At 46.9% G+C, this 26048-nt stretch overlaps 1 protein-coding gene across 1 annotated transcript in view; it reads left to right on the forward strand.

Annotated features, from left to right (window-relative positions):
- The first annotated feature begins 13544 nt into the window (after positions 1-13544).
- The window catches only part of DTHD1 (death domain containing 1), a 43578-nt gene continuing 31074 nt past the window's right edge, over positions 13545-26048 (forward strand). The window contains exons 1-2 of the mRNA XM_060247355.1: positions 13545-13794; positions 24633-25413. Coding sequence (XP_060103338.1) covers positions 13545-13794; positions 24633-25413 — 1031 coding nt within the window. The remainder of the gene's footprint in view (positions 13795-24632; positions 25414-26048) is intronic.

The raw sequence follows: 26048 nt of genomic DNA on the forward strand, positions 1-26048 counted from the left end.
TTACTGTCATAGTTCAGTTTGCACTTGATTATCCCAGATGATGTGTCCTAATATGCTAATATTAGGGGATGTGGTCTAATATGCTACTAAGTTCCTGCTGGGCTTTTTCTATGCATTTGCCTAGGGCAGCGGGCTGGGGTTGTATGCGTGTGTGTGCCAGATTAGGCTCTCCCCACATGACTTCAAATAGAAAAACAATAATTTGCATTAATTTTGCTGGCCTGAGTCATTCCCCCTCGGCAGAGCACTGTTTTTTAAGTTGATAATTTTTTATGGCCCACGAATGATGTTATAAATATCCATATGTCCCTTGGCAGAAAAAAGGTTCCCCACCCCTGGACTAGAGCATCCCTGGAACAGTGTTTGTCCAGCCACTGCTTAAAGACTGCCAGGGAGGGGGAGCTCAGCTCACCACTGATGTACTACTCTTACTGTAACCTGCCCCCCCCCCAAAATCCCTAATATCAATCCGGTATTGTTCAGCTTGTGATTTAAACCCATTAACGTGAGTCCTATCCAATACTCCCCTCTATACTGTGGAGTCTTGTGAGCAAAAAGTCTTTTCTTTTTTTCCCCCACCTTAGTATAATTCTTGATTGAAGCGTTATGGCAAGTATAGATTTTGTAAAAAAATCTACATGCATATCTGTTTTTTCCAACCAAGAAAAAAAGTATTATTTACACAAGGGAATGAAAAGGAAGGAAGAAAGGAAAGAAAGCTCAAATAAATATTCATTCCATTTGCCTCTCACTCTCAGGGGGGGGGGGATCCAGCCAGCCCAAGCAGGCCTCGCTCTCCTGGGGCTCTCCTTGGCCACTCCCCCACCCCCCTTCAGTCAAAAGGCCAGCAAGCCACATAAGAAGTGGAGAAAGGGTGGTGTGGACTTCTCCAGGGGTTAATGAGGGCTGCTGGAGGTATGGCAAAGCTCTTGGTGGCTGGCTGGCTGCCCGCTCTCCTTATCCAGGGATTGTTATGCAGCTGCACCTACTATTCAGTGGACAAGGTAGGTAGGTTGGGAGGAGGAGGGGGAACCCTCAGAAAGGTTCAAGACAGGAGCTGTGCTCCTGTGAGCTCCTGCTGAATTCAAGGCCTGGGCCTAAGAAACACTACAGGAGAACAGCAATTGCCCTCCATGGACAGTTGAACAGTGGTAACCCATAAGCATATCTCCCCTCGACTAATAGTATTGTAAAGAATTGCAAATTGCTGCATGCTGGACAGTAAAGTATTCAGTAATTTGTAAGATGCTCAAGACTCATTTACATGTGCCGGAGAACAAGGTGGGAATGACAGGCTAGAATAATGGATTGCATCGTATCATAAAGTTGAAAGGTCACATTTAGAATCATAGAGTTGGAAGGGGCCATAGAGAGCATCTGATCCAACCCCCTGCTCAATGCGGGATCAGCCTAGAGCAGGGGTGTCGAACTCATGAGGGCTGGATCTGACATAAATGAGACCTTGTTGGGCCAGGCCATGTCAGATTGGGCCGGGGCATGTTGGTCCAGGCCATGTGTATATCTATACAGGATTAGGTAGCAGAAATATAAATTTTATAAAGGACACGGGCGAACACAAATATATTTTAAAAATCCCTTAAAACATGCTTAAAACCTCAGCACTCGTTGGTCTTAAAGGTGCTTTCTTTGTATTTCTCCCATGGGATCCAGGGAACTGGGCAAAGGAAGCTCTGGCTCTTTCCTTCCTTCCCCAGGGGACAGAGGAGGGAGGAGCCTCAGCCAAGAGAAGAGAGGCTTGGCTCGCTAGCTCTGCTGTGCAATTGAGAGAGCCTGACCAAGCAAGCTCTGCTTTTCCCCCCTTCTTCAGGAGCCTCAGCCAATGGAGGAAATAGAGGTTTTGTTCTGTAGCTCCCACACGAATGAGCAAGCCTAGCAAAGCAAGCTGTGATGCAGAAGGAAGCAAGAAATAAGGAAAAGGAAGCAGATGATAGTCAGTTGCTCAGGGGCCTGATAGGAGCTCTCTGGGGGCCTGATTCGGCCCCCGGGCCGCATGTTTGACACTCCTGGCCTGGAGCATCCCGGACAAGTGTTCCTCCAGCCACTGCTTAAAGACTACCAGTAAGGGGGAGCCCACCACCTCCCTAGCCCAGGGCCGGTCCTCCCGCTAGGCAAACTAGGTGGCTGCCTAGGGCGCCGAGAGGGTGGGTGCGCAAAATTGGGCTCCCCACCCCCTCCCGGTGCCCCAGGCAAGCACCTAGTTTGCCTTTCTCCCCAGCCCCTGCCACTACCACTGCCCGCTGCCACCCGCCCCTCCATTTCCTTCCCTCCCTTCGCCTCCCCCCCACAGCTCTGCACCTTCCCCCTCCCCACTGCGCCTCCTCCTTCTCCCTCCCTTCAGACCCTTTCCCACCCCCCTGTGCCAATTTCAACACCAGAACTGGCTGTAGCGCCACATTCCTTCTCTCTAAAGCCCCCCCTCCCTGGCTGAACACTGGAATCGCGGTAAAACTGTGCTGCGGGGCCGGGCTGCGCTCACGGTCTCTTAGCCTGCAATAGCGTCCTGAAAGGGCGACCCCTGCTGCCACTGACTCCTCCCCTCCCCACTTCCTGGGAGAGGAGGCAGCGAGGGTCGCCTTTTCAGGACGCTATTGCAGGCTGAGAGACGGTGAGCGCAGCCCGGCCCCGTGGCGTGGTTTTACCCACAATTCCAGTGTTCAGCCGGGGAGGGGGGGTTTTAGGGAGCCAGAACGCAGTGCTAGAGCCTGTTCTGGCGTTGAAATTGGCACGGGGGGGGGGGGGAAGGCTCTGAAGGGAGGGAGGAGGAGGTGCGGTGGGGGGACGCAGAGCCGCAGCAGGGAAAGGGGAGGCACAGGGGGTGCCAGGCAGCAAGTCTGCCTAGGGCACCATGGGGTGTTGGGCCGCCCCTGCCCTAGGCAGCTGATTCTACTGCTGAACTTCTCTTACTATAATTTTCCCCTTAATATTCAGCCAGAACCTTTCCGCCCATAATCTGAAGCCATTATTGCAAGTCCTCTCCTCTGCTACAACAGGAAACAACTCCCTGCCCTCTAAGTAACAGCCCTTTCACATACTTCAAGAGAGCAGTCATTGTCCCTCTCCAACCTCCTCTTCTCCAGACTGAACATTCCCCAGTCCTTCAGCCTTTCCTCATAGGACTTGGTCTCTAGGCCCCTGATCGTCTTCATCACTCTCTTCTGCGCTTGCTCCATTCAGTCCACAATGCAAGCCACATTGAAGAGAGTGTTCCAAGCGCAGCCTGACCAATGCAATGTACAGCAGGACTATGACAGCTTGTGGATGTTATGCCCCTGTGGATACACTCCAGGACTGCATTAGCCTTTTTTGCTGCTTCATCACACTAACTGCTCATATTTTGCTTACAATCCACCCATACCCCAAGACAACCCATGTCCCAATTTCTAAATTCTACCCTGTTAAACAACTCCCTGCAAACAGAAAGCAGCTTTCTCCCTGCTATCTATGGGCAGCCTGACTAATGCAATGTACAGCAGGACTATGACAGCATGTGGATGTAATGCCCCTGTGGATACACTCCAGGACTGCATTAGCCTTTTTTGCTGCTTCATCACACTAACTGCTCATATTTTGCTTACAATCCACCCAAACTCCAAGACAACCCACGTCCCAATTTCTAAATTCTACCCTATGTTAAACAACTCCCTGCAAACAGAAAACAGCTTTCTCCCTGGTATGCTAGCCATCTATGGGCAGGAAGTTTTTTGTTTGTTTGTTTTAAAAAAGAAGGAGCATTAAGCCCATCTTGGGCAGGACGGGATATAAGTGTCAAATAATAAATAAATTAAACAAATTTAAAGCCGTAACCCACCACTTGCCTCACCGCTTCGGTATTCTCTATCCCCCACCCCTTTCACACGCGTGTAAACCAGGCCCAAGAATCCAGTCACCAGGCAGTGGAATTTCAGGATTTCCCCCAAAGTTTCAAAAGATGTCTTTCATGTATAAGGTCTTGCCCTTTCAAATAAATCTCAGGGCTCCTTGAAGAGGAAGACATTGGCATTCACCGTAGCTCACCACGCACAAGCAGCATCTCATTTTGAGAAAGAAGCAGAAGTTGGGTTTAAAGAGAGAAAAAAATACTCGCTTCATTGCAGTGCCAGCAAGGCTGTTTGAGGTAATCGACACCTTGTCATTAGGCCAAACTCCCACAACAATTTCCCACACCGAATGCGAGAAAACCACACAGAAATACACCGTTTTCAAGGACCCACAACCTCCCTCACTGTGGAAGGCAATGCCAGGGCACAAAAGAAATATAATCTGCTCAGGGGCGCTTCCATCTGCTCTGGGGTCATATACTCCAAGACTGAACCCTCGGTTGGATAACAGAAATCAGACAAGCTTTGCGAAACCCAGAATGACAAGACAGAACCATTCTCAGCTTTCAGAGCGTCTGAAGGTTTCCTCTTAAATGTCCAGCGATACCAAGCAGGCATGTCTAAGCTTGCCGGTTCTCTACTGTACTGCCAAACAACAGATACCAACATGTACAAGTTTGCAACTTATTTTTACTACCCCTGCCTTGAGAAAGCAGACACAAGCTGAATAGCTTGTGCAGACACCAGAGATAGGAGAAGACTTCTCCTACTTCAGTCCTGTTTGTGAAAGGGTTGTTCAAGACACTACTATGGGATGGGATGGGGGGGGCATTAAAAATGTCTGCAGGCTTTTTACAAAATATCACTTCAGTCACGAACTCCCGAGGCGGCCTACAAGTCATTCTGTCCCCTCCGCCTCTCATATGTCAGAACCGGGCCTTGAATTCAGCAGGAGTTCACAGGAGCGCAGCTGCTGAACCTTTCTGAAGGTCCCCCCACCTCCTCCCCCCCCCCATCTACCTTGTCCATTTAATAGGAGGTGCAGCTGCATAACAATCCCTGGATTAGGAGAGCAGCAAGCCAGCCAGCCACCAGCTTTGCCACCCCCCAGCAGTCATTAACTTCTGGAGAAGCCCACGCCACCCTTCCTCCACTTCTTATGTGATGTTGAGCAGTGGGTGGCTTGCTGGCCTTTTGACTGTGGGGGGCAGCAGCCAAGGAGAGCCCCAGGTGAGTGAGGCCTGCTTGGGCTGGCTGGGTCTCTAGCCAGCCCAAGCAGGCCTCACTTGCCCTGGACTCTCCTTTCTTGCATTGAAAAGTAGTGTCCAAAACAGGGGTGGCCAAACTGTGGCTCAGGAGCCACATGTGGCTGTTCCACACATATTGTGTGGCTCCTGAAGCTCCCACCACTCTGTCAGCAAACTTGAAGAAAGCATTTGAAGTTAAAGTTGCTTTCTTTCCAGCTCTCCTTCCCTCCTGCCTCTTATCTACCTTCCTTCCTTCCTTCCTTCCTTCCTTCCTTCCTTCCTTCCTTCCTTCCTTCCTTCCTTCCTTCCTTCCTTCCTTCTTTCCTTCCTTCCTTCCTTCCTTCCTTCCTTCCCTTGCTGCTCTCAAACATCTCATGTTTATTTTATGTGGCTCTTCTGTTAAGCAAGCTTGGCCACCCCTCGTCCAAAACGAAAGGGGAAAAGGATCGCTCGGGAGAGGGGGGGAGCACCTGCAGAGCATTCCAGGAACAACACAGACATCCCCGCCCGCAAAAGGAGAGCAAAGGAAGTGAATCCGATTTCAAGGGGGGACCTCAAGAACCCATCCGCAGAGGCGGCAACTGGGGGAAGTTCTTTCTTCCTCTCCTGCGTTGGCCCCGCATTGCCCCGACGGGTTGGAGGGGCAAAGAACGACCCCTGTCGGGCTTCCCCTGCCTTGTTCTGCCTCTGCCCCCGTTCGCCTCCGGGAAGTTGGCAACTTGGGGAAGCCCTTCCTGCCTCTCCTGCGTTGGGCCCCGCGTCGCGACCTTACCTGAAGCCCGCCGGGCGGGAGGGGCCAAGAGGGACCTTCTCCGGTTCCCCTCTGCCTTGTTCTGCCTCTGCCCCCTGCGCCTCCGGGAAGAGCGCTCCTGCTGGCGCTGCCTCGCCTCGGCCCGGAAAGGGCACCTGGCTGGGCGCCTCCCCCGGCGCGGCGCCTTCCTGCGCGCACCGCCCCGGCGTGGCCAGGGAGAGGCGGCTGCGGTTGCTCAGGGGGCCGGGCTGGCGACGCCGGAGAGGGAAGGAAGGAGAGAGGCGCGCTCGCCGGCTGCCCCTTGGAGCCTCCTTCCTCCCCCGCTTCTCCCTGTTTCTTGGCCGGGCCCTGCTGCAGAAATTCGTCCGGGCGAGCCTTTTCCTGGCACGGATGGAGGAGAGAGAAACTCGACCTGCCGGACTTCTGCACGCCGTTTGGGCTTCAAGCCTGCCAGCACGGAACCAGGAAGTTGAGGGCAGCGCGTAAGAGCAGCCCTGCAACCCGGCCAGGCATTCCCACGCTTTAAGAATCCCTCACCGATCAATTTCACACTAAACCTTTAATCCCGGTTTAGCCCTGTTCCCAAGCTGACCTTCTACACTAAAATCATAGAATCAGAGAGTGGGAGAGGGGGGGGGGGTGTAGCAAAAGCCCAGCAGGAACTCATTCGCATATTAGGCCACGCCCCCTGATGTCACCATTGTTTCGCACAGGGCTTTTTCCGAAGGAAAACCCAGACACACTCATTTGCATGTTAGGCCACACCCCCTGATGCCAAGGCAGCCAGAACTGTGTTCCTGTGTGTTCCTACTCAAAGAAAAGCCCGGCACAGTCATAAGAGTTGGATTCTCTGATTCTAGTGTAGAATGTCAGTGTGGGGGCAGAGTGAAACCAGGATTAAAGGTCTAGTGCGAAACTGGTCAGGGTTTTCTGAAGTGGGAGTCAGCGAAGATCCTTCCCGACACAGACCCACTCCCCCTGCCCCAGCCTCACCCATGCCACTATGTTGTTCCCGGAGGTCTCCTAACACACACAGATGAATGCTCGCTCAGGGGGAAGGGAAATCAGTGGAAATTGCTACCCACTCTTAAAATAAAACTTGATACCCTTAAGCCTTCAGTACTATATGCCCTGCATTTCTTGGTGTCTGGTGTCACTGCATGCTTGAGTTGCAGCAGTCTATACAATAAAACTATTTCAGAGTGGTAAAGCTGCAGTACTGCTGGATTCAGGTAGCCGGCTCGAGGTTGACTCAGCCTTCCATCCTTCCGAGGGCGGTAAAATGAGTACCCAGCTTGCTGGGGGGAAGTGTAGATTGTTAGCTGCCCTGAGCCTGCCTAGGCGGGGAGGGCAGGGTATAAATAAAAAATTATTATTATTATTATTATTATTATTATTATTATTATTATTATTATTATTATTATATGACTGGGGAAGGCAATGGCAAACCACCCTGTAAAAAAGTCTGCCATGAAAACATCGTGATGCGACTTCACCCCAGAGTCAGGAACGACTGGTGCTTGCCCAGGGGACTGCCTTTACCTTGGATCCAGATGGGCAGCCGTGCTGGTCTGAAACCAGAGAATAAAGTTAAGAGTCCAGCGGCATCTTTAACACCAACAAAGTTTTATTCAGGGTATGAGCTTCCGTGCGCAAGCGCGCTTCGTCAGGTAAAATATCTGACAAAATGTGCTAGCACATGAAAGCTCATACCTTGACTATACCTTTGTCAGACTTCACGGTGGCACCGGACTCTCGTTGGACTGATTCCACATTAGCCTTTGTCACGGCCTCGTTCTTGGTGCCGGAGTTTGCGCAGGGCAGGGAGCAAGCAGGGAACACACGGCACTGCTGCAGGGGTGCCGATGCAGAATCCGGGGGGAAGATCTGCGGTGAGGAGCCTCGCACAGAAGGGAGGCAAGTGCTAAGTGCAGAATTCTATTTAAAAATATGGGTTATACTTGCACACACCATTCCCCTTGAGGTTTTCCAGAAAGCTCTCTTGCTGAAACACACACACCTCTGACGCTTGGACATTTCATAGATGAAAACAAGGGCAGTTTTAAAGGCATAAAGCAGTTTCATATAGATCCACGCCACTGGGCCGTACCTTGCCTTTCTCCTAGGGTTGCCAACCTCCAGGTGGAGCCTGGAGATCTACCAGAATTTCAACTGATCTCTCAACTACAGAGATCAGTTCCCCCCCCCCCCATGAAAAATGGCTGCTTTGGAGGGTGGACTCTGGCCCCTTCCCTCCCCGAATCCTGCCCTCTTCAGGATCCATCCCCCAAATCTCCAGGAATTTCCCAACCCAGAGTTGGCAACCTCATTTATTACTAGAGGTCGTTTCGTAGAAAAATAGGTAGCGGATCTTATTAGCATAACTCCTTAGCATATGCCACCCCCCAATAGCCAAAAGCAACTTGACACAAGAAAGGAAGGCCCCGGGCAAGCAAGGCCTGCTTGGGCTGGCTAGAGAGCCAGCCAGCCCAAGCAGGCCTCACTCACCTGGGGCTTGCCTTGGCACCCCCCACGCACAATCAAAAGGCCAGCAAGTCATCCGCTGCCCAAAATCATAAAAGAAGTGGAGAAAGGGTGGCACGGGCTTCTCCAGGGGTTCATGAAGGCTGCTGGGGGTGTGACAGAGCCCCTGGTGGCTGGCCAGCTGCCTGCTCTCCTAATCTAGGGATTGTTATGCAGCTGCACCTACTATTCAGTGGACAAGGTAGGTGGGGAGGAAGAGGGGGAACCCCCAGAAAGGTTCAGGAGCTGTGCTCCTGTGAGCTCCTGCTGAATCTGAGGCCTGTTTATTACAGCACAAAAGAGCAAGAGTCCAGTATTACCTTAAAGACTAACAAATTTTGTGGTAGGGTATGGGCATTTGTGAGTCACTGCTCACTTCAGATAAAATTTTTGCCAGTTGTTGTGGTGCCACTGGGCTCTTGCTCTTTCTCACAGCTGCAGAAAGACTAACAGGGCTACCTGTCTTGGATTGCCAGACAATCACATCAGTCAGTCCTAAGGGAAATCAATCCAGACTGTTCCCTGGAAGGTCAGAAGCTGAAGCTCAAATACTTTGACCACCAAATGAGAAGGGAGCACTCACTGGAGAAGACCCTGATCCTGGGAAAGACAGAAGGCGAAAGAAGAAGGGGACAGCAAAAGATTAAATGGCTGGACAGCGTTACTGATGTAGCTAACATGGATTTGAGCAGACTTTGGAGAATGGCGGAAGACAAGAGGGCCTGGCGTGACTTTGTCTATGGGGTCACAAAGAGTCAGACTCGACTGTGCGACTGAACAACAACAAATCTTGATCTCACTACAGCACAGCCACAATCCCACCGCATTCAGCAAGTTTTGCTGCAAGGCAATCGCCGCGCTGGCGTTTTGTTTTGAGGCAGCCATGAAAGAATCGGCTTAGTTACAGCCTGAGCACATGATTGAAAAGCACAGAGGGGATTTGTTCTTTTTGGATAAAAATGAAACGTCTCGTTGTTCTCTTCAATATACATAACATTATTTTGGGTCTTATCCATCTCCTCCAAAGAAGACCTTGAATTGCAAACTGTATCGAAAACACATCAACTTGGCAGTGCACAAAAACACACGCTAAAGCAAAGGGTCGGATAAAGTTTTTTGTGTCCTCTTCCTACTCATGCTTGCTGCTCATTGGCTTTTCTTTCTTCAGCACTGAGGGATTTAAGAGGGGGAATTGGGCAGATTCCCCAGTTCCACAAGAAGAAGATACTGGATTTGGATTTATATCCCGCCCTATACTCTGAATCTCAGAGTGGTCACAATCGCCTTTATCTTCCTCCCCTCCCACAATAGACGCCCTGTAAAGTAGGTGGGGCTAAGAGAGCTCTCACAGAAGCTGCCCTTTCAAGGACGACTCCTGTGAAAGCTATGGCTGACCCAAGGCCATTCCAGCAGCTGCAAGTGGAGGAATGGGAAATCAAACCCATTTCTCTCAGATGAGAGTCCACGCTCTTAACCACTACACCAAACTGGCACTACTAGCCATGGTGGCTAAAAAGGACTTCCATATCCCAATGCAGTAAGTGCTTGGATACCAGGGCCAGGTGAAAACATTGCGAAAGGTCTCAACCTCTGTGCCCTGTTGTTCGGCTTCCAGAGGAAGCTGGTTAGCCCCTGTATGAGACAGGATGCTGGACTAGACGGATCACTGGTCTGATCCAGCAGGGCTCTTCTGTTCTTCTGCCAGGGGGGGCATGCCATACCTGAAAATATATAGCAAGTTGGTCTATGCACAGGGATTGTTTTCCTGGAGAATCATATCTACTTGGACTTTAAATAAGTGATGACACTGGGAGAGTCAGTTTGGTGTAGTGGTTAAGTGTGTGGACTCTTATCTGGGAAAACCAGGTTTGATTCCCCATTCCTCCACTTGCACCTGCTGGAATGGCCTTGGGTTAGCCATAGCTCTGGCAGAGGTTGTCCTTGAAAGGGCAGCTGCTGTGAGAGCTCTCTCAGCCCCACCCACCTCACAGGGGTTTCTGTTGTGGGGGGGAGAAGATATAGGAGATTGTAAGCCGCTCTGAGTCTCTGATTCAGAGAGAAGGGCGGGGTATAAATCTGCAATTCTTCTTCTTCTTAAACTGCACCTGTTTCAAGAGGCTCTCCCTTCTTCAAACCACCATCACTACATTTGGAACCACTGCTCAAGATACAATTTCACAGAGGCATGAGTCCAACCAGTGATCCAGACAGTCCGAGTTCTAATGATGGTGATTTAAAGAAGGGAGAATCTCTTGAAAGATGTCCAATTTAAACCCAGGAGAGGTGTCATCACTTATCCAGAGCCAAGAGCTCAAAGGAACACTACTGAAAATTGACCAGAGTTTTGGAAACTGACTAGAGACTTCTACATGGACTTCTTTTTTGCATTCTGGACTTGAATTACAGCTCTGGAAATGCAACTTTATATTGTGGAGTGCACGTGCGAGTGATTAACATTTATAACACGCTAGTTTAAGTAAGCTACAGTGTTGTTTATTTTGTGGTTGCTCAACCTGTACACTGTAGCTTCGTGATTTGCTAAGAAACCACCTAGAGGTTGGCAACCCCTATGTAAAAAGGAATGCTTTAGCCTGGTGCTTAAAGTGAAAGTAGGATGGGCATCAGGCAAGCCTCATAGGGGACGGCATTCCAAAGGTGAGATGCCACCAAGTCTCAGATTCAGCAGAAGCTCACAGGAACACAGCACCTGAACCTTTCTGATGGTTCCCCCTCTTCCTCCCCACCTATCTTGTCCATTGAATAGTAGGTGCAGCTGCATAACAATCCCCAGATTAAAAGAGCGGGCAGCCAGCCAGCCACCAGGAGCTTTGCCACACCCCCAGCAGCCTTCATTAACCCCTGGAGAAGCCTGCACCAACCTTTCTCCACTTCTTATGTGATTTTGGGCGGCAGGTGGCATGCTGGCCTTTTGACTGGGGGGCGGCCCAGGAAAGCCCCAGGAGAGCAAGGCCTGCTTAGGCTGGCTGGATCTCTAGTCAGCCCAAGCAGGCTTCACTCACCTGGGGCTCTCCTTTCTTGTGTCAGGTTGCTTATGGCTGGGGAGGTGGCATATGCTAATGAGTTATGCTAATGAGCCCTGCCACCTTTTTTTTAACAAAACGACCCCAGGGTGCCACCACTGAAAAAGCCCTGTCTCTGGTCTCCATCCACCTGCCCTGTGAAGGCGGGGTACTCAGCAGGGTTTGAGAGAAGGCTCTTCGCTTTGGAGGATGCACACATATGGGTGGAGGCCCCGAGCCATTTAGGGTCTTAAAGGTAAGAAGCAGGACTTTGAAACAGAACAGAACGAATCTCACCCGCTTTGACTTGTGAAGTTACAGGCTGTGCTGGTTCTTCAATGGGACTTACCTACTTACTCCCAGGAAAGTGTCTTTAGCATTCATGTAAATTTCCTCTTCTTTAAAATCTGGCATGAGCTGATGTATATTTTGTCTCAAATTCATAGAAAGTTTTGTGCAGAGAAGATTATTTTTACACTTGCAGTTTACGCATGTTTCTCCGCACTTTTGTGGAAACGAGGAAACTTGGTTTATCAGGTCTAATAAAGAATTCCCTGCTCTGACCATTTGAAAGTGCTAGCACACTGTACATTCTCCCATACTGCAGGAAAGCCCAAGCCAAAAAGGAATCTGACTGAAATCGGAAAGGAAATTGCATTTCACGAACCTGATGCAATCCCGATATTGGAAAAGAGACAACACAGTTCTACAAGCTAACCCTGTTCCCAGGTTGTTCTTGGATCTGAAAATATCAGCTGGCCGCTTTGAACACTCCAAAGATTTTATTATGTGATAGCATCCTTTTCTTCTGAGTTGCTGTGTTAGCATCATGGTGAAGATTGCTTCTTGGGTTTTTTTTTTAAAGTACAAGAAAATACAATTGCCCATTTTTGAAATTAATTTGAATAGGCTGTTGCTGACCTTAGCGAGGCATTTCTACAGCGTTCTGATGATACACAGATTTTACATGCTAAACAAAGGGATCCAGCCCAGCACAAACTCTTGGGCTGCTTGGCACATTCCTGAGCTGTATTTCCTTCTCCTCCCAGTTATCTGCAACTCAATATGCCCCTGTGATTTAAATGCACATATAGCATCCCTTACACATTCAAAAGCTACTTAGGCAAACCTAGAAAAAGCTCAGCAGGAACTCATTTGCATATTAGGCCACACACCCTGACATCACCATTGTTCCACACAGGGCATTTTGTAGGAAAAAGCCCAGCGGGAACGCATTTGCATATTAGGCCACACTCTCTGGCATCACCATTGTTTCACGCAGGGCATTTTCGTAGCAAAAGCCCAGTGGGAACTCATTTGCATATTAGGCCACACCCTATGACACCAAGGCAGCCCGAACTGCGTTCCTGCTCCCAGAAAAAAGGCTCTAGTAGCATTGCTTTTGGGCTCACATCCTGTATTTTTACCCTGGCTTGAAAATGACTAAGAGCAGGGCTTTTGGGGTAGAAAAAGCCCAGCAGAAACTCATTTGCATATTAGGTCACACCCCCTGTCATCACCATTGTTTTGGACAGAGTTTTCTTTGTAGAAAAAGCCCAGCAGGAACTCATTTGCATAGAAGGCCACACCCATTGATGTCACCATTATTTCACACAGGGCTTTTTTGTAGAAAAGGCCCAAAAAGAACTCATTTGCACATTAGGCCAGAGCACCTGACACCAAGCCATCCGGAACTGCTTTCTTGTGCATTCCTGCTCCAAAAAAGCTGCAAGAGCGTCCCTGCTTGCTTCACTCTCGTTTTTGATGCAGTATTTGTGTTTTATTGTATCATGACTGGGTTTTTTAAAGTACAGCTAGAGGCCTCTAAAGCTGGAAGTGGCCTGGCTTCTCTGGAGCTCTGGAAGGGTTTTGCTCTCATACCGGATGAGTTCCAATGAAGAGCCAGTTTTTTGTGTCGTGGGTCTAGTTGTTCCAGGAAGTCCACTCCACCCTCTTGTCACCTAGTTACTTATTAATTGTCAACAGCAACTCTGTGTTTCTTTGCATGGTTCTTATTTTTCAATAAGATCAAGGCATAGTATTTTTTTTTTTCATGCTTAGTAAGAAGCAGCTTGAGGAGAATCTCTAGAAGCTGTTCTCTTTCCCCTCCCCTAAAAATAAACCTTTGGAAGAATTATTTTCTGAGCTGGGCACAGAAACCATCATGGAGAACGCAGACCAAATACTGGAACAGATCCGGCAGCAAAACCTAACGTTAAGAGAGGAACTTCTCCAAAGCGACCAACGAGACAGTGATAAAATAGTGGCATCTACTCTCCAACTGGCTCCACTCCTTCTGGGCCTCATCAACGCCCTCGGCCATCAACTGGAGAGCGTGGCTGAGAGTCTCCAAAACACTCGCCAGTTGCTGAATACGCTTCAGGAAAATGGTTGGCAACAGATTCCAAGTCCAGGCAAGTGAAGGTGAATTTGGAAACCAAGCGTGTGTTTACTGCATAGTGGCCAGCGTCCCTTCTTAAATACACGAGTATTTGATTTCATTTGGCTGCAATATCCATGTGTATATTGAAACCTGCAAGTTAGATGCAGGCCTCATTTTGGGCAGGAGCTCCAGAACCTCTACATTTGATTGTGCTCTTTCTTTCTTACCCCACCCCCCCACCCCATACTTGCTTCTGGGCTCCATTGTTCAAACCCCCTGTGAGAATTTTGCTGAACTCTTAAGATTTGACAAACTTCCTCATTTAAAATGTGTGATGGGCATGAAGTTTTATGATGACAATTCTAATTCAAGACGTATTTTCAGGTAGATGCTGAGCTGATATAATTTGTTCCACCTTCTGGTGATGTCAGGGGTGTGTGGCATATGCAAATGAGCCACACTAATGAGTTGTGCTAATGAGCTCCAGCATCTCTTTTTCTACTAAATGACCCCTGGTTCTCACCCTTCTTTCGGGCGTCTAATTGCAGATGTCTCTAGTAGACAGGTTCCCCATTAACAGTTTCCACAGATACCAGTTTGCTTGAATTACTAAAGAGGGGAGTGAGGAAGATCCTTGATGGTTTACTGCCTGCAACAGCAGCTGAGCTAACTTTGCATTTCTCTTCCTGTCACGTTTGGGCATGTTTGGTGTTTTTTTTTTTTTTCTTTTACCGAGATTGTATTTGGTTGTAGTTGTTGTAAGCCATTTTTGGTCCTTTTGGGGGGAGAAAAGCAGGATATAAATACTTAAGTACAGGGCTTTTGTGTAGAAAAACCCAGCAGGAACTCATTTGCATGTTAGGCCACACACCCTGATGTCACTATTGTTTCACGCAGGGCTTTTTTGTAGAGAAATCCCAGCAGGAAGTAATTTGCCTATTAGGCCAAACCCCCTGGTGTCACCATTGGGCATGTTTGGTGTTTTTTTTTTTTTCTTTTACCGGGATTGTATTTGGTTGTAGTTGTTGTAAGCCATTTTTGGTCCTTTTGGGGGGAGAAAAAGCAGGATATAAATACTTAAGTACAGGGCTTTTGTGTAGAAAAACCCAGCAAGAACTCATTTGTATATTAGGCCACACACCCCTGGTGCCACCATTGTTTCACACAGGGCCTTTTTGGAGAAAAAGCCCAGCAGGAACTCATTTGCATATTAGGCCACACTCCAGTTTGGTGTAGTGGTTAAGTGTGCAGACTCTTATCTGGGGGAACTGGGTTGCCCACTCCTCCACTTGCATCTTCTGGAATGGCCTTGGGTCAGCCATAGCTCTGGCAGAGGTTGTCCTTGAAAGGGCAGCTCCTGTGAGAGCCCTCTCAGCCCCACCTACCTCACAGGGTGTCTGTTGTGGGGGGAGGAAGATAAAGGAGATTGTGAGCCACTCTGAGACTCTAAAATTCAAAGTGGAGGGCGGGATATAAATCCAATATCTTCTTCCTGGTGTCACCATTTTTTCACATAGGGCCTTTTCATAGAAAAAGCCCAACAAGAGGTTATTTGCATATTAGGCCTCACTCCTGATGTCACCATTGTTTCACATGGGGCTTTTTTGTGGGAAAAGCCCAGCAGGAACTCATTTGCATCTTAGGCCCCACATGCTGGTGCCAAACCAGCCAGAATTGCATTCCTGCTCAGAAAAAGGCCAAGTTTAAGTATGTTTAGCCTGCAGCAAAACGTTTTGTGGAATGCGTGGAGCTCTGTATACAGTGGACAGGGGACTAGTTCATCATATGAAACGGAAACACTTGAATGTAAAAAGCACCAGACATGTGAAAAAAAATTAACTTGAAAATATGGCTCTTGGGCATGCCTTTTCAAATAATTTGATAGTGTCAAATAACGTTGCCAGCTCCAGGATGAGAAGTTTCTGGAGATTTAAGGGAGGATCCTGAGGAGGACGGGGTTTAGGAAGAGGAGGGACCTCAGCAGAGAATAATGCCATAGAGTCCACCCTCCAAAGCAGCCATTTTCTCCAGGGGAAATAATTTATGTAATCAAGAGGCCAGTTGGGATTCCGGGAGATCTCCAGGCCCCACCTGGATGTTGGCAACCCTGAAAGCAGATAGGGCTGGCCCGGTAGAGATTGTACACCTAGCTTTTTTTTTTTTAAGTGGCTGCTTTGGAGGATCGACTCTATAGCATTGGACCATGCTGAGGCCCCTCCCCAAGCCCCACCCTCTCCCAGATCCATCCTCAAAGTCTCCAGGTATTTCTAACACAGACCTAGCAACTCTGTTTTCTGGTGAGCAGTGTATTGAACCATGTAGTTTGGGTGCCCTAGCAGTCCAAAAAAGGCTGAAAATAAAATAGGCTATATTCTCATACTTATAAATAAAAACTATAGTTAAATTTGGATCACTGTACAGTTCAAGCAGTGATAGGAGAAGTTTTCTTATGAGAAGAAAACTACAGGGGGGTTACTCTACCATCCAGGCATAATCTTTATTAGTTATTGTTCGTATTCTTCAGAGTATTCTGTCTCCTTTTTCAATAAAATGCTTCATAAAACCTCCCTCCTTCCCCTTCTGTGTATAAAATAGCAAGCCAAGAGGAGGGAAAGGAACAGTCTTTCATTGTATTATAAAACTGGCTTTCGAGGTCAGAAAGGCAAGGAAAATAGAGGCCGCAAAGAAGTTCACATGATTCTGAAATATTTTTTAAAAGGGCTTTGCTTTAACTTTAACTATCTTTAACTCTCTCTCTCTCTCTCTTGTTTAAACTTTTGTTTGAAAAGTTTGGTTCCCACCATGTCAGTAAACAGACTGCTAAATTACAGAGCAGCGTCTTACTGAAAGAACTCTACATCTTGTGAGGACATGTCCAGATGAACTTGCCTGTATGATTTCCCAACCATCTGTTTATATCCTTGCAATTAGGGTTGCCTATGCGCAGTGGGGGGCAGGGGATTCCCCCAGTTTGGAGGCCCTCCCCCCACTTCAGGGTCATCAGAAAGGTGGGGGGGGAGGTAAATGTCAATTATTCCCTATGGAGACCGATTCCCATAGAGCATAATGGAAAATTGATCCACCATTATCTGGGGCACTGGGGAGCTGTTCTTTGAGGTAGATGCAGCATATTTGCAGCAAAGCATCCAGTACTTCTCCTCAAAATACCCTCCAAGTTTCAAAAGGATTGGACCAGGGGGTCCCAAAAGAAGGTGCCCCTATCCTTCATTATTTCCAATGGAGGGAAGGCATTTAAAAGGTGTGTGGTCCCTTTAAGTGTGATGGCTAGCTCCCTTTGGAGTTCAATTATGCTTCTCACAACCTTGCTCCTGGCTCCACCCCCAAAGTCTCCTGGCTCCACCCTCAAAGTCCCCAGATATTTCTTGAACTGGACTCGGCAACCCTACTTGCAAGACCAAAGACAGTCCCTGAGATGGGCCATGCAGCTAGGAGCAGCCTCAGTTGTCAATCTCCTGCTCTAGAATAATCAAAAGGCTGGTGGAGACCTTTGCCCAAGATCTGGGAGAGTTGCTGTCAGGCACTGTAGTGGGATGGATGAACCGTTGATCCTGACCCCTTCCAAGACAGCCCATCAAAACTTAGGTAAATTTATTTGTAGAGAAGCAACCACATTGTATCTGGAACTTCAATCAATAAGTGTCTTCTAAGCCATGATTTTACCTAATTCCCTCCTTTCCTTTTTTTTTTCTTTTGGCATCCTATAAAATCTGAATAAAAATCTTCAAACCAAAAGTTTCTTCCAAGCTTTTTGGACAGAACAGTTCAGAGCAAAAGCACAAAACAATTAGAGAGCCAGTTTGTTGTAGTGGTTAAGAGAAGCAGACTCTAATCTGGAGAACGGGGTTTGATTCCCCACTCCTCTGCGTAAAAGCCGGCAGGGTAACCTTGAGGCAATCACAGTTCTCTCAAGAGCAGTTCTTGAAAGAGCTCTCTTGAAAGAGAGCAGTTCTTGAAAGAGCTCTCTCAGCCCCACCTACCTCACAGGGTGTCTGTTACGGGGAGGGGAAGGGAAAGGAGATTGTAAGCCACTCTGAGACTCCGAGTGAAGAGTGAAGTGTAAATCCAATCTCTTCTTCTTCTTCTTCTTCTTCTTCTTCTTCTTCTTCTTCTTCTTCTTCTTCTTCTTCTTCTTCGACTACCAGCAGTTTTCCAAGCCTGAGATCTTTCCAAGCTGTGCTTCTTTTCCATTGGAGATATCAGGGCCTGATGCTAGGATGTTCTGGGTTCAAAGCCTTGATATATTTATCTAAATATTTTGACCCCACTTTTTCTCAGGGCGTCACATGATTTGCACATCACAGTGAAAACATTCAAACTTAAACCAATAGAATAGAACCCCTGATACTCGCTCCCACCCCCCGCAAAAATGCCTGCACTTTGTATCCCATGAAAAGTCTCACCCTGCCTTTCAATCACTGAATTATGGCCTCTCCCCAAGTCTGTTTCATAGAAATTAACACCAGACGGTCGGAATCCTCACATGTTGAAGGAGTTCACGTTTTGCTAAGTACGGCATAATTTTAAACCATGTGTGGTATTCTGAATTACAGCATACCAAGATTCAGTCACAGTCACACTGCTGTACCAGCAGAACACCATCATACCAGAAGGTTTCACGTCATACTCCAAGAACTGTATAATTAGCTTGGATAAAATGCTATAGCAACATGAAGAACAAGATATACTTCAGCAGGCCAAATAAAATAGTCTGCCTTTTATCTTTACCTCTTGGTTGGGTGCTTTGATTTTTCTTGGGCCTGCATTTATTATAGGAACAAAGCCCGCCAACAACGGATCAGCATCATTTAGGTTCGTAATAAAGTAAAAAAAAAAACAGCAGAGATAGCAAGTTTACAAGCTACAATAGTTTTTTTTAGTGTGTGTGTGTGTGTGTGTGTTCGTTAACCTGGTAGTAGTGTCGCCAAACAGCTCCATCGCCACATGACATGCTCCGGAAGTGACATCATCATGTCGGGCATGTTGAGTCATGGACGGTCTAGGATTCACAGTAAAACTCTGTGGTACCATAGAGTTTTACCACAAATCCTAGACCGTTGATCCAGGGGATGCAATGATGTCATTTCCGGGCATGAGGACATCACTTCCTCATGCCCGGAAATGAGTCCCCCGTCTGAGAAGTGGAAGGACTTGGCAACCCCACCTGGAAGTCATTATGATCTCTGGTGACTGACCCCTACTGGGGGCATGGAGGATATTCAGAGAGGTGGTTGAATAAAACCTGCCCCCACCTCCCATCTCTAGTATTCCAAGGAGGTCTCATATCCAAGCACTTGCCAAGGTTGATCCTGCTTAACTTTCAAGATCTGATGAGATCGGGCTAGCCTGGGCTATCTAGGTCAGGGGCTGAGCCATAATACCTTTTGCCTGGGCTGGACACAGTTTTTTGGATTTCAAGTTTTGCAGTCTTATGTTAACTGGGACTGACTTAAGCAGGCTTGCCAACCTCCAAGTTGATACTAACTAGGCGAGAAGTCACTATAGACTATGCAACAATAAACAACCCAAAGGGTTATAGTGACTGAAACTTATTAATTGTGATGTACTACAAATTCATAACTTCTATATATGAACCATAGTTCGCAATAATTCACATACACACAAGCAATCACAATACAAAATATTTTCTACAAAACACACAGTGCAAAGTAGCGTTCCAATGTACAGGAGGTCGATTTGACGTCCTGCTTCAAAGTTTCTTCCAGTAAAGGTAAACTCTTCATTGGAGACAACTCCAGTCAGTATGATCACACTCCAAATGGAAGGTAGCTCCAAACTCTTCCTCCTCCAAATATTTATAACAACACCTCCTTTAGTACATTTACAAATAGACTCAAATGTCTCAATACTATGTTCACTGGCACCAGCTGAGAAGACCTTGTTGAGTCTGGAGATCTTCCTGATATTATGACTTCCAGGCTACAGAAACCAGTTCCCCTGGAGAAAATAGAAGCTTTGGAGAGTAGGACCTATGGCACCATATCACTGCTGAGCCCCCCCACAAAATTCCTCTGTCCCCAGGTGTCATGCCCTGGGGTGCAGGCAGGGAGCCCATGACACCAGGCACCTCCCCCAAATCTCCAGAAATTTCCCAATCTGGATTCAGGATTGGGGTAAAGATGGTAACTGTAACATTTGTCATTTTTGCCCAACTCTTACCAGTCATCGTTAGTATATCCACTACCTGACCCAGAAGTCAAAGTCATATCCATATTTGGGACCAGCCATTTGAAAGCCAGTTTTCTTCCCCTTATTCAGTTTGTGTCTCCCCTTACTTCTAGGAGTATGAGCCCTGTGGTGCAGAGTGTTAAAGCTGCAGTATTGCAGTCCTAAGCTCTGCTCATGACCTGAGTTCGATCCACGTCAGAAGCTGGGTTTTCAGGTAGCCGGCTCCAGGTTGACTCAGCCTTCCATCCTTTCAAGGTTGGTAAAATGAGGACCCAGCTTGCTGGGGGGAAAGTGGAGATGACTGGGGAAGGCAATGGCAAACCACGCCATTAAAAGTAGGCCGTGAAAACGCTGTGAAAGCAGCATCAACCCAGAGTCGGAAACGACTGGTGCTTGCACAGGGGACTACCTTTACCTTTTTTTTTTTTTTTTTAGCATGGTCACAGGCCACCAGTCCTATCCAATAAATTTCAATGAGAAGATTTAGGGTTAACAAATAGCTCCAGGTTGGGAAATACCTGGACATTTTTTTTGGAGGGGGGGGGGTGAAGCCTGGAGACAGCAGGGTTTGAGCATAAGAAAAATCTCAGTGAGACACAGTGCCAGTGCGTCCAACAGGGGTTTTTTTGTAGCAGGAACTCCTTTGCATATTAGACCACACACCCCTGATGTAGCCACTCCTCCAAGAGCTTACAGGGCTCTTAGTACAGGGCCTACTGTAAGTTCTTGGAGGAGTGGCTACATCAGGGGTGTGGCCTAATATGCAAAGGAATTTCCACTACAAAAAAAGCCCTGGAGTCCACCCTCCAAAGCAACCATTTTCTTCAGGGGAACTGATCTCGGTTGTCTGGAGATCAAGCGGGAGATGGCCAGGCTCCACCTGGAGATTGAAGTCCTGGAGATAATCATGTAAAAATATAACAGTTATTCTCCATGAATAAAAAATTATTCAACACCAATTGCTGATAATATAAGATTCTATTGAATGTCACTACCCAAAACAGCTGGTTCAACAGAATTATAATCCTCCAATGATTAAGGAAACGCATTGCAACTGCATATTGGTGATGCACAGATGCACTTTGCAATCAAGAGTCCAAAGAGAGACAATGTTACAACAATTTCATGACGCAAGAAGTCCACAATAAAAGAGACGAAGCTTCATAATGATTATTTGGGAAGGTGCTGATATATTTCTTCCAAAGCAAAAGTGACATACTTCCGGTGTTCCGCATGTTTCGTTTGCGATGACCTTAGTCTGACACGCTTATTTCAATTGTCTGGAACCAACGCTCAGCTCAATGCTATGCGTATGTCTGCTTGTCAGTTTCCTAAATGACATTAGCAGTTCTCCGGTCCGCCTGGAGACTGGCAACTCTGTTAATGGATTTCAGCCGTGCAGCTCGGCATGTGCCCAGATGTTTGACCGACCCCTTAGCTACTGATAACATAATGACCATACGTGCTACCTAAACTGTGAATGGCAACCAGTCTAATAGCAGAGGACAGCAGTATAGGAAGAGCGGCTTCAACTGAGAAGCAGCGAAGAGCTGGACCCAGGTAGCTCCCTTTTTGCAAGATTCTTTGCAGTGGGTTCTTGAGAAATGCTTGCAGGTAGACTTTAACTGCCAAATTTAAGACAACTGTGCATCTCATTGGGCGACCATTTGCAAGTCTCTCTCCCTCTTCCCGTTCTATCCATTCAAGATAAAATGGGTAACCCCCTGCATGTTAATTTCTTGGCCGAGATCTGATTACATGCCGGAATCAGACAAAGGCTTTCACTATCAGCTGTCAGATAAAACTAGGTATTTTCCAGGCTTTTCACAGGCTTTTCAGTAAGAGATGGGATGAGGCCTCAGATTCAGCAGGAGCTCACAGGAGCGCAGCTCCTGAACCTTTCTGATGGTTCCCATCTCTTAATGAAAAGCCTGTGGAATCAGCCTGGAAAATACCTAGTTTTATCCGACAGCTGATAGCATAAGAACATAAGAGAAGCCATGTTAGATCAGGCCAATGGCCCATCCAGTCCAACATTCTGTGTCACACAGCGGCCAAAAATATATATATACACACACACACACACACACTAATAGCCACTGATGGACCTCTGCTCCATATTTTTATCTAACTGCCTCTTGAAGGTGGCTATGCTTGTGGCCGCCACCATCTCCTGTGGCAGTGAATTCCACATGTTAATCACCCTTTGGGTGAAGAAGTACTTCCTTTTATCCGTTTTAACCTGTCTGCTCAGCAATTTCATTGAGTGCCCACGAGTTCTTGTATTGTGAGAAAGGGAGAAAAGTACTTCTTTCTCTACTTTCTCCATCCCATGCATTATCTTGTAAACCTCTATCATGTCACCCTGCAGTCGACGTTTCTCCACGCTAAAGAGCCCTAAGCGTTTCAACCTTTCTTCATAGGGAAAGTGTTCTAGCCCTTTAGCAAAGCCCTTTGTCTGATTCCGGCATGTAATCAGATCTCGGCCAAGAAATTAACATGCAGGGATTATCCACTTTATCTTGAAAGGAGTTATTTTGCATAGGGAGAAATTAGAATGGTATAGTCCGACACCAGCAGTCCTAACTGGAACGGTCTATTCTGCTGCTTCACAGCCTTTTCCTGTTGCATATATATACCTGGTAACAACGGTTGCATTCAAATGACTCTATAAGCGTACAGGCTTTTATGCAGTTTTCACCTCCCAAGAGGACATTTTCTGGACAAACTCCTCTTCTGGACCCAAACTGAAACCATAAAAACTACAAACTCGCTACATAGCTGCAGCATAAAAACTAAGGCTTTTTTAATTGAGCGGGAATGCAGTTACAGCTGGCTTGACATTAGGGGGTGTGGTCTAATATGCAAATGAGTCCCTGCTGGGCTTTTCCTACAAACAAAGCCCTGATCAAAACCACTATAAAAGAAAGACTCCGATGCTCAGCAGAAGAATTCCTATGTCACACGATTTGCATGGAGAACATCCCCAGTTCAATTCCAGGCATCTCTAGTAAAGGCCTCAGGTATTTCCAAATACCTTTGCCTAAGTTTCTGGCAAGAAGCTGCCAGTCCAGAGAAGACAATTCTCAGCCTGATTGGTCAAACTTGGCATAAGTCAGTATCACATGTTCATACGTACACAGGGTGTTGTGTCTTGCATTTCAGTCCCGAAATTACAACACAGCGGATGCTACGGAGGTGACCAGTGAAAGTCCACTGGTCTCCAGATGTAGCTCCGCAAATACGCTCCATCAATCAAGATCTGTGGCGGGAAGTTTAACTGGCCAGGATTGGACCTGGCCAGATTGAGGGTTGTTCCGGGGTATGTATATAATCAGGACCCAGCCTGCATTGCCTTGCCTTGTGATGTACTCGCTAATAAAGCATGTTGCCTTCAACAAATCTCGTCACTCAGTACATTACACAGGGGTAGAATTCTAGCTCCTTTGCATATTAGGCCACACACCCCTGATGTAGCCAATCCTCCAAGAGCTTACAAAAAAGAGCCCTGTAAGCTTCTGAAGGATTGGCTACATCAGGGGTGTGTGGCCTAATATGCAAAGAAGCTGCTGCTAGAATTCTGTCCCTGTACGTACATAAGTGCCTACATGCTTCTTCACTCAAGGTACAAACAATGCATTGCCCAAGGGGAGGAAAGCAAAGAAAATACAGAGCTTCCCAAGTGTAATTATACTGGGGCTTACAGGATATGTCTCGATGCTTTTCCAGGAATAACCTTGCTGGGTTTAGCTCCATATGGGCAAATAGCTAAAATCTGGGACAAGACACTTGCACCTGCCATAAATACTTGATATGATAAGGTATGAAAAATTTAAAAAACAAATTGAAGCCGCACCAAATTCCTCTTGTGTAAATAACTACAAAGGGGGGGGGGGATCACTTTTTTATCACATGTTGGCTCATATGAGATTTGTCAGATACCCTGAAAGATTAAGGTATAACTTTCTAAAGTAGACTTTTAATATTGCAAGTTATATAAAATACTGTAAAACTGTAAAGAGTCCAGTAGCACTTTTAAGACTAACAAATTTTATTCCAACATAAGCTTTCGAGACACACAGTTCTCTTTGTCAGATGTGTCTGACAAAGAGAGCTGTGTCTCTCAAAAGCTTATGCTATAATAAAATTTATTACTTAAAGGTGCTACTGGCCCCTTTACTATTTTGCAGCTACAGACTAACAAGGCTAACTCTTTTGGATCTATAAAATACTGTAAGCAGTGTTCCCTCTAAGCTGAGCTAGTGTGAGCTACCTCAGTTTTTTAGCCTCCGGCTCACACATTTTTATCTTAGCTCAGGAAGGACGGTCCCAGAGCAAACTAATTTATGCACTAGCCAAATTGCTCGCTCACAACTTTAATGCCAGTAGCTCACAAAGTAGACCTTACACTCACAAGACTCCACAGCTTAGAGGGAGTATTGACTGTAAGTCAGTGATATAAATAATGTGCTTTATGTTAGCAATTTTTTTCTGCGTTTGTTTGGCCTGGTGAAATGTTTTCTCTATTGCTGTATTGTAACATCCTATGTTATGACTTATGGGCGTCATGATCTTTGGCCAAGCTATACTGAAGAATGTTCTGAACCATTAAAAATAAAAAGGTTTTAAAGGAATCTTTATTTGCTTCTTCTTCTTCTCCAGAGAGAAGCAGCCTCTCCGATTGGCTTCTGGAATTCAGGAAAAACATATTGCATACTCTCGGACACCTTGGAGAGGCCCAGGATAAACTTCTTGAAATGAACTATAAAAAAATGGAGAAAGTCCAGGTTCTCCCATGTATACCTGGGAAGACGGAGCAGGAAGATGAAAAAGAGACATTCAGTGATGTGCAAATGCTGCCATGCGTAAGTCAGCCGTACCATGAACCTTTCTCAACTCATGGTGAGGAAAACAGAGCCCAGCTAACAGAAAATGAAGCTGTGGACATTGAAACTGTTCTGTCCCTAAATGAAAAGGTATCTGGACCAAATCAAAAATATCCACCATTCACAGAAAATGAAGCAGTGGCAAACACAGACAACAGAAAAGTTTCTCCTGCAGTGAGACCTTCAAGTAAGAAACCCTCAGAAAACATAGATCTGGAAGACATTCCAGGAAACAATGAGGGAGATATAACTGCATCCAAAAAGCTGGAAAATATACCCAGGCAGCAGCTAGAGAAAATTCTCAATCTAGAAAAAACGGTGGAGAGCAAGGAAGTCCCCAAGCAGGCAGGAAATGGGAAGCGCCGACGGAAAGCCAAAAGAAACAGGAAGGAGAAAGACGTCAACCCAAAGAAGAAAAGTCATAAAAGCGGCCAGAGCAATCAGGAAGGTGAATGTGGATCTACGGGGTTAGAAGACATTGATCCAAACAATACCACTAACCTGTTTGCTGGGAGGTTGGAGGATGAAGACAGTCAAAGTGATTGGATGATGAAAGAGTAAGAACAAACAAAGTTTTTAAAGCATATTTCCCTCTCCATCATGAAGATACCAGGGGTAGAATTCTAGCAGGAGCTCCTTTGCATATTAGGCCACACACCCCTGATGTAGCCAATCCTCCTGGAGCTTACAGTAGGCCCTGTACTAAGAGCCCTGTAAGCTCCTGCTAGAATTCCACCCCTGGAAGATACAGTCAAGGTCATACATAACAAACCACTGATGACATAAGGTTGGGTCCAAAGCATCATCAATGCCGAAGAAAAGTTGGTTTTTATACCCTGATTTTTTTTCTCTACCTTATGGAGTTTCAAAGAGGCTTTTTACAATTGCCTTCCCTTCCCCTCCCCTTGTAAATGGAGTTGAGAGAGCTCTGAAAAACTGTGACTGGCTCAAGGTCATCCAACAGGCCTCATGTGGAAGAGTAGGAAATCAAAACCCGTTCTCCATATTACAGTCCCCATGCAGACCATGAGTTCCCTGCCTTCCCTCTTCTGCAGGAGAACACTGAGCCACTCAAAATTTTGCTGTCGGGGGCAAAGAAAAATGGGGCAAATTGAGGGAGTCTCCTGTGAGAGGGGAGAATTGTCAAAAACCACCCTCTCTTCCTTCACCAATGGAAGTGCTGTCATGCCAG

The sequence above is a fragment of the Heteronotia binoei genome, chromosome 9 (assembly GCF_032191835.1).
Source record: "Heteronotia binoei isolate CCM8104 ecotype False Entrance Well chromosome 9, APGP_CSIRO_Hbin_v1, whole genome shotgun sequence".
Lineage (NCBI taxonomy): Eukaryota > Metazoa > Chordata > Lepidosauria > Squamata > Gekkonidae > Heteronotia > Heteronotia binoei.